Source organism: Vespa crabro, chromosome 3 (genome assembly GCF_910589235.1).
Source record: "Vespa crabro chromosome 3, iyVesCrab1.2, whole genome shotgun sequence".
NCBI classification, from domain to species: Eukaryota; Metazoa; Arthropoda; class Insecta; order Hymenoptera; family Vespidae; genus Vespa; species Vespa crabro.
This window is the reverse complement of record NC_060957.1, coordinates 7996486-8012661: the sequence shown is the minus strand read 5'-3', so window position 1 is coordinate 8012661 and position 16176 is coordinate 7996486. Positions and strand designations below refer to the sequence as shown.

The window sequence follows — 16176 nt, the reverse complement described above, 5'->3', positions numbered from 1 at the left end:
CTTATTCTTACGTCTTCTTCCCATTAAACCTTCGTGTACCTACTGGCGTACGAATAAGTCAAGATAAAATACCGGAATGAGAAAAAAGAAAGAGAGAGAGAGAGAGAGAAAGAGAAAGAGAAAGAGAAAGTTGGATTCTGAAAAAGAAAGGTAATAGGGTAGATCGTGAATGGAAGAATGAAGGGAAAACGACTAGTTTTCCTGAAGAACATCTTCTTCGTAAAAAGGCTCGACATTAGACTTGTTTTTTCTCTTTATCTCTAGTTCTTACCTAACGAATAAAATATATCCACTACATAGTATTATTTCTTTCTTTATTCTTTCACGTTTTTCCATACTTAAAAATTCCAAACTAGAAGAAGAGTAATCTCACTGGCAAAGTGGTCGAATAAATAAAAGGTGCACAAATAGAAACAACTGGCGAGCATCAATTTCATATAAATCTCTTATTTCAATCTTTAATATACTATATAATGTTAGAGTTACGTCTTTCGAATTAAGAGAAGGAAGAAAAGAAAGAAGATAACAGGGAAGATCTTTGGGAAGGAACAAGACTAACGCGTCACATTGATTTCTTTGGCGCTTCGACTTCTGGCAAACGAGATATTGAGCTTCAAAGCGGGATTCGTACGTGGCCTGTTTTTGGATGTTCTCGGTTCTGCCTTTTCTATCTTCCTTGCTCTTTTTCTCTCTATACGCGTAAGACGATGGAGCAAAAGAAGGAGCAAGAGAAGGTTTGAGATCCTTAGACAGGTTTACAAAGAGAATGTACGATGTGGCTTCTTTTCCTGGCTTCTTGGTCCTCACTCTTCCCTTCTCCCTTCTCCCTTCTCTCTTTATCTCTCTCTTTTTTCCGTCTTCGTCTACATTTATTCCCAAGCTTTTCTCTTTCAGTCATAGCGGCGAACGTTCCTCTATCGTCTCGCTCGATATTTTAGACTCGAAGCATAATTTCAGGCCGGTGGACTATACTCGCACCAAGGGGATTCTTCCGTGGCGACGAAGAAGTAGCAGCTTCATTGAAATTTCATGCCCGTTGACCTACCTAGCAAACCTTACCTCAAACATGCTCGACTAGTTCCACCGCCTCTGCTACTACTGTGCCTGCCTCTGGCACTACTGTCGTTGTCGTCGACATTCCGAAAAGTTCCTACCGGAAGAGTCGAGCCATTACACGTCCTCCCACAAAATCTCTTTTCGTTTCTCCTTCTTCTGCCAAGTTCTCGAGAAAAGTGTCTTTCGAAAACTATCATTTCGATCGTTCTATTTTATACAGAGATAAGAAACGAAAGAAAAAGAGAGCAAGAGAGAGAGAGAGAGAGAGATAGTAAGAGAATTAAAAAGGAAAAAGATAAAAAAGAGAAACATTCATCGTATATTCCTCAAGCAGAAATTTCCATGTGAATTCACCGACTTAACGTACGAAGAAGTATGGCCATTTCTTATTGGGTATGGGTAAACGCGTGTAATCGCGCGAGTAGTGAGAGAAGATGGAATATACGCAAAGGATGGTCATAACTATGTCCAGACTCTATTGGATCGAATTCCCTTTGACTATTTGCTGTATCGTGCAGTGGTGTGACCGGTGCGATCTGTGTTGAAGCTAAGTTTACGGGGTCAGTTTGTCGGGAGGAAGTAAGTGAGATGGAGATGGGGACAGAGGTTGTCCCGAGGGGTAGAGTGAGATAGAGAAAGAGATAGAGAGTTAGAGAGAGCGAAAGAGAGAGACAGAGAGGGTAAGAGAGAGAGACAGAGAGAGAGAGAGAGAGACAGAGAGAGAGAGACAAAGAGAGAGAGAGAGAGAGAAAGAGACTGAGTCCCTCTTATGTCGGAGTTTGGGAGTGGTGAAACTAGGAGGGTGCGGAGGAAGCTAAGATTTAAACCCTGACAACGTCTCGAGTTTGAGAGGAACGTTCCTCGTTCGGTGGATTCGGGCTCCAGTTACTACTATAACCAGGCTCCAGGATCTGCTCTATATATATATATATATATATATATATATATATATATATATGTATGTATATATATATGTCTATCTCTATCTCTCTTTTTCTCTCTCTCTCTCTCTTTTTCTCTTTCTCTTTCTATCTATCTTCCTCTCTTTTCACACATCGGACATTGCGACCTAGGAAAAAGAGAGAGAAAGAGAGAAAGAGAGTGAAACTCCAGTCGCTGGATTTTAAGTGTCCACCGTCGAACCAGCGAGCCGCATTATTCGGAACTTTCCTGAATCATTTCACGGAATATCGCTTCGTACGACCCTTCTCTACGAGGGAACGGCCACCATTTCCAACCCCCTTTGGGAATTTCGATATAGGTAGGTAGGTAGGAAGGTATACCATGTTAAGGTCACGCGTTTCATGCAAAAAAGAGATGAAAACGAAAAGAGAGAAAAACAGTGAGAGAGTGAGAAAAAGAGAGAAGAAAAAATACGAGCCATATACGTATCTACTTGTTAGCGAGGATATATATGTTCTTACGGGATTTTATGAAGGGGGATGAAACGAGATTGACGCCAAGTTATACTCGTAAAATGAGGGTTGAGTCTTCCCTAAGACGAGAGGGTATCGATCGATTATTATAAATATTCTACGAGAATGGGATTTTGGTTGTCTTATTTTATCCTTCCTCTTTCTTTATTTTTTCCTTCTTTATTTTTTTTTTTCGTTTTAGTATCAATAAAAAATATAACAACTCCGTGCTAGTATTAATTCCTAGATAGGTACAACTCATCATTTTGTACTATTCCTATAACGAATTACAAAACTTGCGAAAGTGATATGAGACTCTCATCCAACAAACTTTCTCTCTCTATCTTCCTCTCTCGCACACATACTCTCTCTCTTTCTCTCTCTCTCACTCTCTCTCTCTCTTTCTCTCTTTCTCACATACACATACTCTTTCTCCCTCCCTTTCTCTCTCATACACATACTCTCTCTCTCTCTCTCTCTTTTCTTTGTAGTCTACGTAGGAATTCTGGACGCTGGATCCGCTTCGTAAACCGTAAGAGGAAGTCACAAACCACTCGGAGAAGTACAGCTCGTTCAAAGAGGAAGGAGAGTGAGAGAGAGAGAGAGAAAAAGAGAGTTAAGGATAGAGATAGAGATAGAGTGTAGGAAGGAGAGAGAGAGAAGAAGGAAGGGTGGAGTCTAAGGAGAGTCCAGACTTCTACCTTAAAGGAAGGAGTGATAATCTTGAGCAGGCAATAAATCAAGTGACCGCACATTCACAACAGTTGCGAGTATACGGATCCACGCGAGTGCGGATTTACAGATATAAACGATGCTCGGTTTCCTTTTGGCTCGTTCTATCTTAGAGAACTCTAATTCCTTGCATTTAGAGTTAAGATCGGAAAAGATCGTTCGGGACTATATATAAAGGGAACAAGTAGATTTATTTATACGAAAGTTTATACTATAAAATGAAAAATTGTAAATAAAATCCTCGTAACAAATATCTTTTTTCTCAAAAAAATCATTCTCGGATAGATCGAATATCCTTCGTGACCGACAGAAATTTCAAATAAATTTCTGTCCGTGTGATTCGATGAATCGGCAAATACGTAGCTAGCTAGATTCGATATAGAAAAGGGGCCGGTACCTCGAGATAACCAATAAGAGGGGGATAGGTAAGTGCACGGCTGGTAAGAGCTACCTAAGTAATAATTCTCTTGTAACACTGAAATTCGATATCCGCTGGGGTAAGCTATTTCGTTGGGTTGTCGCTTTGATCACCCGATTTCCTCTACCATCCTGACCCTGCCAATCGACCTGTACAAGAAGATTGCCAAAGGACTAACGTATTCGAGAATGATTACACCAATGTGTATGTTATAAATTTGTTGGACATTTTCTTTTAACAAAAAAAAATTTGTTTTCTCCTCGTGCAAGATGTATGAATCAAATTCAAGAATATCGATCGATCGTACGATTAAAGAGCACTTAAAGAAGAAAAAAGTAAGAAGACGAAGATAGAGGGGGGAAAGAAAGGGAAGAGATAAAAAACGAGTAAGGTGTCGAAGATAGAAGAAGGTAGGAAGAGAGAAAAAAAAAGAACAACACAAGAAGACAGTAGAAGCTGAGTTATTATGTCCGGGCGTTACAATGGAAGCAGCCGTATCCCTTACCTCCGTTCTATCCCTTTTCACCCCCGTTCAATAGCGAGAGAAAGTTGCCCGTACTTTTACGGATAAAGATCTCGAGCAAAAGTTACGGTCGTTTGCAAACTAATCGAGCCGTCGCTTTTCTACGGGGTGTCGAAACTTTCCGAGGCTGTCAACTTTTCCGAACCCAACCTCTCTCCTTCTCTCTCTCTCTCTCTCTTGTTCTCTCTCTCTATCTTTCCTTTACCACTCCCTTTCGTGTCTTATCCTCTCGTTTCGGCCTTCTCCACGGTATACAAACTCGTGCTCGACGATCGACGAAGTAAAGCGATCGTGCTTTTTATCTTTTGCTCGCTACTTCGAAGCTCACCCCTTCCCCCTTTTTCGTTGCTTTTTCCCTACTTCATCCCCTTTTGCCTTTTATTATACTCTTCGAGGAATAACGATGACAACCGTGATCGATTCAATGTGACCATTTAAAGAGTAACTTCTAGGAAGTCCCGTTCTTTCAAGGAACTCTCGCTTCTATAAGCGAAAACTTTGCTGCCGGCGAAATATTTGCATCTTCGTAAAATAATCATTCTATCGAAAGACAATGTCCTATCGGAAAGTATTATATATATATATATAATACTTTCCGTAATAAATCGTATAAATAAAAGTATTATATATATATATATTGAATATAATATATATTTTGAATATTATATATATATATATATATATATATATATATATATATATATATATATATATATTGAAGTATTCCCTAGTAATGACAAAAGAATTCTATGTGTAATGAAATAATAAATTGAAAGTATAACGATTGAAGAAATATTGAAAATATTCTTCGATACGGACCACAGCTTGTATGCAAGCATGAGCTTACAAAAATGAAAGAAAATATTGTTTAAAGATATCTTCTCTCTCTCTTTTTTTTTCTATGCAATCAAATCCTATACAATCAAAGAGAAAGAAAGAGACTGAGCTCGATCGAGCGTTAACTAACGATGCGAAAGAGAAGAGATGAAATGACTTACTAGAATTGTCTGTCGGTCTAAAGAAAGAGAGAGAAAGTGAGAGAGATTGATAACGAGATCCGTTAAGAATTCTTCGTTTCGTAGTTTCCTAGAGAATAGCTTAGAAAAGAGAAAAAAGAATAGAGGGGTTAGTAGGTTGACAGAATTTTAATGCCTATATATATATATATATATATATATATATATATATACATAAAATATATATCTGGCACGATTTTGTCCGTAGAAGATAGGATCCCAAGTGGATAGCTATATTAAAATTCCGAAAACTTTTTAATCTTTCTTCCACCCGCAATTAAATATTAATAATGAAATTCAGAAATGATAAAGAGTGAGAGAGTGTGCGTGAGAGAGAAGAGAGAGAGAGAGAGAGAGAGAGAGAGAGAAAGAGAGAAAGAGATGGAGAGAATAGAGTGAAGATACATGGGAAGTGGGATGGGAAGGCCTCGTTATACTCTTGCTAGCTCATTTCTTCTTCTATCCTTTTCCTACTCCAACGTTTCTGGATCCATGGATTAAACCTCTCTCGCTTTCTCTTTATCTTGGAAAAGCTGTTAGAGAGAGGGTCGAAGGTTAGACGGTCGGCCAAGCGAAAGAAGGGTGTTCGTGAAAGTGTAAGGGAGCCTGGTGGCAACGAAGCCTTCGTCTATCATAAGTTAGGCTCCTCGTGTCGGACTACGAGAGCTATCTCTTTCTCTTTCTCTCTTTCTCTCTCTCTCTCTCTTTCTCTCTTTCCCTAAGTATAAGTGAGATGCCGATGATATTGGTAGTAGTAAAAGGTAGTGCTCGCGAGCCTACCTAAATCGTTTTCATGTGAGAACGCATAGACTTAACTGTATATGTATCCTTAGTACGTGTATACAGCAAAGTATCGTTGAAGGATGGTCAAAGGTGAAGACTAAGGCGGCGGAAATGGTAGAAGGTAAAGGTAGAGCTTACTTAGCCGCCATCTAAACCTGAAAGCGAGCTTTGCTTCTTCGTTTTGAGATCAAGCCGTGATATAAACAACATAACGCGGCAATTCATCCCTCCTAAAATAGGAACATCATTTTCGTCTCTCTGTCTTTGTTTCTCTTTCTTTCTCTTTCTCTCTCTTTAATCTTATAGCTAACATAGTAAACATTATTTACGCACTTGCGAGAAATATTTTCCGAAAGAGCATGAAAAATAGGAATCGTTTTGCCGAGATAATGATCGATGGTCGATCGTATCGACGTAATAAACCGATCTCTTTACCGTAATATGAGAAAATGGTGTTAAAAGCGTTCATGCTACTAGCTACCGAAGCCATTCTTCCCTTGTCCGATAAATTATCCATGGAATATTCGCGCGATTGCGTCGTTAGGCAACGACCAGGGGCATATCGAAATTCTTTTGACAATCGTCGAGCATTCGGGGAGCTTAATGCTTTATTAATGGATGACTCTCTAGGGGTTGAAGAGCCTTTGAACTCGTTGGGATGTAAAATCTCTTCCTATCTTTCTCCCTATCTCTCTCTCTCTATCTCTCTCTCTCTCTTTCTCTCTTTCTCTCTCTCTCTCTCTCTCTTTCTCTCACATTCTATCTATTTATCTCTCTACCTCTATCTCTATCTCTCGTTTTCTTTCTCTTTCTATCCATCTATTTCTCTTCCTCGAGATGATAGAGATACATAATGCGAAACGTAGCATTCCTAACGCGGATATTATCGCACGATCCAGCCATTCGAATAAGCAAGTTCTTGTGGGAAAGAAAGAGATAGGGAGAAAGAGAGAGAGAGAGAGAGTGAGACAGAATGTTAATAGCTTCTCGCGAGAGACGATACGAGACGATGCTCGTGCGTCTTCGCTCGACTTTCAAGAGATCGAGAGTACTCACAGTTCTGTATATATCTGTCAAAACGGGAAATGAAGCTGGCGTGTTCTCTCCTTTCCAAGAATACGAGTTTTGCTCTTCTTCGCTCTCTCTCTTTCTCTCTCTCTCTCTCTCTCTCTCTCTCTCGCTTTCTCTTGATGCCATGACGATGATATTAATTGGCCGTCTTGACGAGAGAATAATGAGCGTGGAACGATGAGATTACCTCGGAGATATCTGAAACGACTTTCTTGGGGGTTTCAGAAGCACCACACCGTCTTTCTCTCCACTTTCACCTCTTCCTCCTTCTTCTCCTCCTCTACTTCACTAGACGACACTTTACCTCGTCTAAGCCACGAGGGAACGTGTTTCAGAGTAGACGCTCGTAAATCGCCCTTCGATATCCCTCTCGATCGAATGTCGAACGGATCAGCGCTTACACAGAGGTTGCATAATTAATCTCGAGTGTTTACCCTATGGAGAAAGAGCAAGGCCATAGGGCAAGTCTTTTCGTAGCTATAGAACCGGTACTGGGCGCTAACTAGTTTTCGAAGCTACCACGCAGAAAGAAGAAAATCGGTAGAAAAAGAGGCACCCTACTAGGATGAAAGGTACGCGGAAAGAGCCAGAGAAAAACGTCGGAGTACTAGTGGTGATGAGGGTGAGGCTAAGGGTGAGAGGAGACCAGGACGAAAAGAGAGAAAGAAAGAGAGAGAGAGAGAGAGAGAGAGAGAGAGAGAGAGACGAGGTTGGAAGGAGTAAGCGGAAAACAAAATAAAAGAGGAAAACCTCTGGCAATTTTTCACTAGCTTTTTAAAGCGCGGCTTAGGTACTCGCGGAGCGAGTTTGAATCGATTTTCCTAGAGGGCCCCATTTTTCTACTCACCTTCTTGTGCCAAGCAGTGCAAACTGTACCTACTTTTAGCTGTTTCGCTCACTCGCCCTCTCTCTTTCTTTCTCTCGAATGTCGTCTGTTCGTTCGTTCGTTCGTAAAGCATGGCGAAGGCCGGGGAATTCGAATCAAAATTTGCGTCTTTCCGTGCTCGAGAATTCTCGCCATCTACATTGTACGTGTCTTTCGTGTGTTAGAAGCCTGCTGCTAATGCTACATTTAAAATTTATGTTTATATGTTGATACTCGATTTGCGAATGTTACCTAATAGGCAGAAGCTCGATTGTATCATTAAATTCGGATGAGGAATATTTATTTCTTTATATAATATATATAAGTTTGTGTATGTATATTTATCGATGATACATTTTGATCGACCGACGAGTAATAAGCTCGTTATTAATGATCGTCGCACAAACGATTCCTTTTTCTTATTTTCTGTTTCTCGGATTACGTGCCATTCCCCTTTTTCTCCTCTCCACCTTTCATTTCCTCTCCTTTCTCTTCCTCCTCGTTATTTCGTTATAAAGACCGCATCAATTTATGCTTACCAACTTTGAGTAGAAATATCAATAAAATAAAATAACATTCATAATTAATGCCACGCTAACATAGGATATAATTCACGATTCGAAGAATATTATATTTTACGGTCATCTGGCCTGCAAAATATGTTTGCAAATACGATTTAAATACATGTAATAATCAGAGAGTGTTGATATATATTTAAATATCGAATTATATTTACTATGATTATGCGCGACAAAACGTTTCACCCTTTAGAATAATTAATTGTAATGTAAATACATAGATAAGTGTAGATAACAATCGAGTCGACAGTTGAAGTTTTCTATGTACAGGTCAATTTTTTTGAAATTTATTTAATGCATTTACGTTTTCTATAATATGTCTGTTAAAGAATTGTTATAATTTTTTTTTTTAAAGATTTATTGTATATTCAGGGAAAAAGGAATGCTTGTTAAATCCTCGTTTTTGCAATTCTGTATATTTCGAAGAATCCCCAAAATGAGTTTTAGTACAATTTTGAAATAACCGCCCACGTTCTTTATCTCGCTCTTTCATTGCTTTTCTTTTTTTCTTGTTTTATTTTCATTTTTTTTTCCCCTATACACGCACGGAGTATTTCACGATCGACGGACTTTCTATTCCTCGTTCCCGAAAAAATATTACCTTTTGGCGCGACCCGCCTCGGCGCCAAATCGAAATCATATCGGCGAATTCAGACAAGAGGCCGGTATTTCCCGTTGCGCTGTATACAATGTCGATACAATCAATCAGGCACAAAGGGTGAGAGAATGAACGTGTATATGTATGAGAGTGAGAGAGATTGACGGAATTTCGTTTCTGACTTCTGTAGAGTCACGGCCGACTTGTTCTCTTCGCGATATCATCGTCCCACCTTTAAATCGCCTCTCTCTCTCTCTATCTCTCTTTCTCTTTCTCTCTCTCTCTTTCTGTTTCTATCGATCAACTAGTTTAGAAGGAATATACAAGGTCAGCGCCATAATTCCCGGCCAGCGATCACGGAGATATACGCGTTATTATCGTTTCGCGTTGGTGGTGCATCATGAAATGTCCCGACGATGATGGAAACTCGTAAAAGTTCCTCGGTTAGAGAGAATAGAAGAGAAGAGAAGAGAAGAGAGGAGAAGAAAGAGAGAGAGAGAGAGAGAGAGCGAGGCCGAATGCGCTCGTTAAAAATGTAATAAACGAACGATACCGTTTGATAAAACAAAATATTCTGATTTACCATTTATCTTTCTGCGACTTCTGGAAATTTCATTGCAATCTCTATGAAAGTCTTACCGTGCTTAGACACGGAAGTATACGGTTATACTGCAGTTTCAGAATCACCCTCTCCGTTTTCAAACTTGTCTATATATTTTTCTATATTAAAGATGGTTATAAATTCTCTATAATTTTTATCGTATAATATCGATGATTATCTTTTTGAATATTAACAAGGTTATAGATCAATAATTATTATTACGGTTAAAGACGATGAGCATCGTTGATTATATTCTGACCAAAAATGAAACATATATATATGTGTTCTACGTCGAGAAAGAGAAGGATCATTGGTCGCATTATGGCGCTATATTATCGCGCTCGTATAGAGCAGCAACTACGCTACGTTAGGAGAAGGACGACGGTAAGTCGTCCTTAATGAGGAAGATTAAGAGGACTTACGAGATCTCGCCAAAGGGAGCGAAGGCTTCCCTCAAGGTCTGCGTCTCGATCTCCGGGCTCAGGTCTCCTACGAATATGTGGTAGTGTTCTGAAATAGAGAGTATAAAAGGCCTTCGTTAGAGTGATTAAATCTATACGATGAACTTGTATAATATATATATATATATATATATATATATATATATATATATATATGCAAGTATGTGATTATAATAAAAGAGAAGAGTAATTCGAAAATTATTATTATCATTTAAAATTACATATAATAAAATTTAACAGTAATATCCTTGATCAGAGAACGTGACCGTAATTTCAACGTTCAACTCCTATGTATATATTATGTATATATTATAATATGCATAAGAACCAGTAAATAATATGAAATGCATGAAAAAAAATATGATAAAAAATGAGAAAAATTTTAAAGAAGATACTTTAATGCTACAATATTATTATACAGTCGGCAGGATATCTTCGTACGTACTGTTATCGTTCGATGAACGTTTCAGGTTAAGTATGATTACTAAAAGGATAGAGTCCATGTGTTTACTTTGTCTGTTATTGAAAATTTCGATACGATCTATTCTAACCAGATTATACGCAAATTCTATACATAAAAAAATCTTACGAGATTTGTCCTGTATCAATGACAACGATAAACATTTATATATATATATATATATATATATTAACATCTATAATAGATTTAGAAAAGAAGGAAGTCTTTGAGAAATGATAAAAGAAAAATTTTACCAGACACTAGATCCACCTTTGAAACATTTTTTATTTTTATTCAAAAACAACAATCGTTTTAATACTCTTCAAAGTTCGTACTGGAATGATGAAATCAAATAAAAGGGAAGAGGTAAAGGAGATATCTCGCTATTCTCTATTAGTTCAGATCGATGGTCCAGATCAATCGATATTTATTGTTTTACGAGGGTTTCGAGTGCTTTTCGATACCTACATACGATATCTTATTGTAATTTATATTATAATATCTCGTCAATTGTTCAAATTTACATAATATTATATATAATATATATATATATATACACATATTATATATATTATATATATACATTATATATATATTTTATATATATATATATTATATATATATATATATATATATATATATATATATAGTCTTTAAATTGTAACAGTATGGAGGATATAAAATAAAGCGGTAATTAATTGTTTCTGGTGGAGCAATCAGCGTTCTCCATAAAATAGATAATGACCAATAATGACCAGGGTCAGCGTCGCTGTGCAACGAAAATCCTTTCAGGAACGTATGATGAAAATTCTATCGCATAGGCCTATTTTCAAGATTGTATTTATGATATAGTTTCTTTGATAATAATGATTTTTTATTAAAACATTACAATGTACGCGTAACGACACACGTTACATTCACCGTACAACGAAGAAGGATTCTAGAGAATCTGTTTGAGGTAAGCCAGAACGTCGTCGCGTTGCCTATTCTTTAGGTATTCAACACAATTATCGCGGCTTCGCAAAAGCGTCGGCCGAGCGTAAAATCACAGCAAGGGTATCCCTCGCTTTCAACGTTCCTATTAAAATTGCAACCGGTAATTTAGCATTGTTAGGTTAGGTAGATACCTTGGATAATACCGCGTGCACCCCATATTTATTCGCGGCCTTTGTTTGCATTTGCTTTGGCCCGGCGGCGACTACACGAGAAAGATAAAGAAAGAGAGAGAGAGAGAGAGAGAGAGAGAGAGAGAATACAGATGGGAAAGAAAAAGTAAGATAGAGTCGATACCGATCGTACGAAAGGGCAATATTTATAAATTCAAATAATTTTTAATTATTATTGATATTTAAAATGTTTATAATTCTATGGAGATATTAGGATATATTCTATAGAGATATCTTTATTTATATGTTTACTATCGCCAATTATTATATAAATTATTGAATATATAGTGAGAAAAAGATCAAGTAATTTCAAATATCTGATGTACAGGATCGAACTTTGAAATATTATTTATTACTTAATGTTCAGAAGATAGTCACTATTCCGTTCTCTTCCGCCAAAATAACTGTTCGAGCGCCAAGACTACTTTTTTTGCAGGCTCGCTTAAATCTAATTCGTCGTATAATTGAAGGGAAAGGCGTCGAGATTGATTTCGAATTCAGTTGTGGGTAAATCGAGAGACTATCGAATTTGCTTCGATCGTTAATCATTCTCGTTTAATGTCTCTCTACTCTCCTTCCCTCCCTCTCTTCTTCTCTATCTTTCTTTCACTTCTTCTTCGTTTCTATGTAAACACACATACTCACACACATGAACTTCAAATCATTGGAAAGTATTTTTAGCTTCGGCGGAAACTCACGCGTTAATTTATTACTAGCTCGAGGTTGGCTTTCGTCTCGATTGGTATATTAGCTTTTATAGGAAAGAAGGTTGGCGTAATGTCATGCTCGGGAAATTGAGAAAAATACTTAAGCGATGTAACTCTTGTGCACAACGGAGAGAGAGAGAGAGAAAGAGAGAGAGAGAGAAAATAAAAAGAAGGTCGTTCGGATTCGAAGCTGAGTCAGAGACTCGGTGAGAAAGCCGAGAGTGGGCCGACTGCTAGTCGGCTTTCGCCGAATCTGGAATTATGGAAATTTTCTTCTACGGCAATAAATAATATTTGCACCAGTAAGCAGGAAAGACGCGGTAAAACTGTCGATATAGTGTACGCGCGAAACCGGTACTTTCAAGCTCTCTATACTTTCTACTCATAGCCCATACACCAGCCCTTTATCCCCACTACTATTACCACCTTTCATCTCTTCCTACCCCCTTTCAACCCCATTGTCGGCACCTACGCGCCGCGGCTTTAGCGTGTTTGCTGAATATGCATTTCGTTCTTGCGAAATCCAGTTCGTTTACTCTATCCCTAATTGCTCCACTTTGCTTTAGAGTTTAAGATGGATTCTCCATTTATTACCATTGATGTGCCAGTTTGTTGACCTCATTTGCATTTTTTACCAACTCGTCGTCGTCCATCGTCTGCGACACGGAATCTTCGAAATTTTCGAGATCGAGATAGGAATTAGAAGATCTCGTGCAAATTTACCTTTGGTCGAGCGACATCTTTCCGTATTAGCATATCACGTTGACTGCAACGCAAGATCTTTCTCTGTCTCACTTTCTTCTTATTCTAACGACTTCACAACGTCGTCTTACTCTTCTCATCGAATTGAGAATAAGAGATCTCGAATTACCTCAAGAAAACCGACGCTTCTTCGTTTCCTCTTACTTTATCTCTTTCTATCTACTTCACGGTGCTTTTGTCTAATGTTCGAAAATCACATTAGCGTCGTTAATAAGTACTCGAGAGTTCTATCGACTTTGGAAAATCATCATTCTCCTTTCCTTATCCAATGGCGAATCTGATCTCACGGAGTAACTTCGATCGGATCAACGAACGTTATCCTTTCATTTCTTCAACCCTTATCGACCCCCATTCACTTTCTTTTTTTTCTTATTCTTTGCCTTTGCTTTCACCGTCACCTTTAAAGGTAGGATGCATCGGGTAACTGGGTTAAGAAGCTGTAGTCGAAAATCGAGTTATATCTATGAAAAAAGAGATGGAAGAAATAAAAGAGAAGTAAAAAGGGAAGGAAAAGGGATAGGAGAAGGGCTACCGGTAGGATAGTTTCAGTGAAGGAATTGAGGGTGGTTTGATTACAATCGGTTTGATGGTCTACCCCCGAGGAGATTCTGGTTGGCGCACAGAAATGTTCACAGACACGTACAGATACATATACAGTGAGCTCATTCTGGTGAATTAGTTCGAAAGCTCGTCATCTACTCCTCGGTCATCGTATCTCGAGTGGTGGATATCGAAGCTTCTGTTTGATAGATATCATTCCTTTTAAAAGAAATCGACAAAACTTCATTCTTTTCTACGTCGACGTGAACGACGACACTTCGTCGAACATCATACGATGTCACTCTTTTAATTGATAAACGTTCTGTATAACGTCGACATCAAATTTTTAAATAATCAGAATATCATGTTCTCATTTTATGAAGACGTTATTAGAACTTTTCTTTATGAGTTCATTCTACTCAGTCAACTAGTATTACGATTTTAATTAATAATGTATGTGTTCAAGAAAAGAAATCTTTTCGAGAAAAAAGGAAGAAAGAGGAAAAAGAAGGTTAGAAAAGGAAAAACCTTTAAGAGTTCTCACCAGCTTTCCATGTTATTTGACACTTCGTATAAAGGCAAGAATTCTTCATGCTCTCGAGGAAATCTTCAAAAAGAGGAAGATATAAGGAGCGAAAGATCATGTAGACGAATGATTGCAGAAACGGTCTGTTGGTTCTTTGGAAAAAAGAGATCTATGTGGGAAGTCTGTAAAACGATCGAATCGTTGGTAACGATGTAAATAGATAAAAAGAGAGGGAGAAAGAGAGAAAAAGAGAGAGAGAGAAAGAGAGAGAGAGAGAGAGAGAGAGACAAATATAGAGAGAAAGAGAGCATCATAGCGTATTACTGTCTACCGAACGTTCGACGAAGGGCTTTTCAATAAAGCTGGAGTAATGGAGCGTCATTTATTATTGCAGCTAGGCTTCTCTTTCTGACGCAGGAGGCCTGAAAGAGCATGTAGAGAGGAGGAGAGAGAGAGAGAGAGAGAAAGAGAGAGAGAGAAAGATGAAGCTATATGAATTCTCGCATGTATTCGTGAGCCTGGTCAGCCGAGTTAACTCCCGCTAATACAGTTTTGCTGGAGCTGGACAGCACGATGATTCCGGTTGAGTGGCGAGTCTGGTACCACCGGTATTATTATAGTCATCGTTCACGTCGACAGACCCGGTAGCCAACGATGACGGATGCGCAAACATAATTATTATCACCGTCGTCATCGCGATCGTGCGCGTCAACGATCGCGGCTGCTGTTGGCTCTCGCAAAGATCGTTAAAATTCTAATGATATTATTCGTCTGTACCAAGTTTCGAGCGTTCTAGCCCGTGTTAGGTACTTTCTACGTACATTAGTGAACCAATAATAACGTATACGATGCTGAGTTATGTTTCTAATTTTTAAGCTATAATTCATAAAGCTCGTCATCATGTGTCAAATTTTGTATATATTCCCACGAGAAAATTCATATTTAGAATTAATTTATATATTATACATGTGAGATGTCAACGAAGAGCGAAGTGTTGTATAATTTCTGGATGCGATTTTTTTTTTCAAATTAAATAGTTAGAGATAAATCGTTAATAACAATTCATTAATATTTTAATACCAAAAAGAATCGTTCATTCTACTAAATTACTCCTCTTTTTTTTTTTATTATATAAAATAACGATCATCGAGATACGATGAACGTTACTTGATCTTTATTTCTCTTTTTTTTTTTTTTCATACAGCAGTCTTTTAATCGACGAGGAGAGTTTTCCAGTTTCTTCACTTATCGTTCTAGTAAGAGGTACTCGCTCGAAACGAGAGTTTTTTGAAAGCGTAACGTTTCTAAAGAAGGGTTCAAAGAAGAGAGAAAAGAGTTTGTAGTATGTAAAGGAGAACGCTCTTGTGGTGGGAAGTACTCGATCGATCATGAGGCTCGATAACTCGAGCTGTTCAAGCTCAGAAATATGATTACTTTTTTGCCAAGACGATTATCGACTATTTTTTTTAAATAATCCGGTCGGTCCTGCAATATCGCAGTGCTTCTCGAGAATTATCTAAAAAGGGAACATAAAAAGAAGAAAAGAAAGAAAGAAAGAAAAAAAGAAAGAAAGAAAGAAAAAAAGAGTTTATATTAAAAACTAGTTCGATATGAAAAAGGAAAACAAAATTGAAGGGAAAGAAAAATCATTGGCGAATTGTTGTTTCGTGACCGACTCTTTAATACCGCAATAACGTCGAATTATTTCTAGAAGGGTAAATCTGCGAATCATTGAGTAAAAGATTTAAATATTAAAAGGGTAGATTAAGTGTTCCCTATCGAAAAACTTGAATATGTTTCGCTTGGAATTAGTCGCTTTTTCTTTCGCTTACTTGTCCGGTAAACGGCTCGATCTTTCACTACGTGCCACTCTAAAGGACGGATTGCTTCCGGTAGAG

The 16176-nt window shown here is 38.0% G+C and overlaps 1 protein-coding gene across 9 annotated transcripts in view; it reads right to left on the bottom strand.

Annotated features, from left to right (window-relative positions):
- The window catches only part of LOC124422829 (nucleolysin TIAR), a 390007-nt gene that overhangs the window by 72853 nt on the left and 300978 nt on the right, over positions 1-16176 (bottom strand). For all 9 annotated transcript variants that reach the window (XM_046959754.1, XM_046959759.1, XM_046959760.1 and 6 more), the window contains one exon: positions 10079-10166. In XM_046959754.1, the coding sequence (XP_046815710.1) occupies positions 10079-10166 (88 nt within the window). The remainder of the gene's footprint in view (positions 1-10078; positions 10167-16176) is intronic.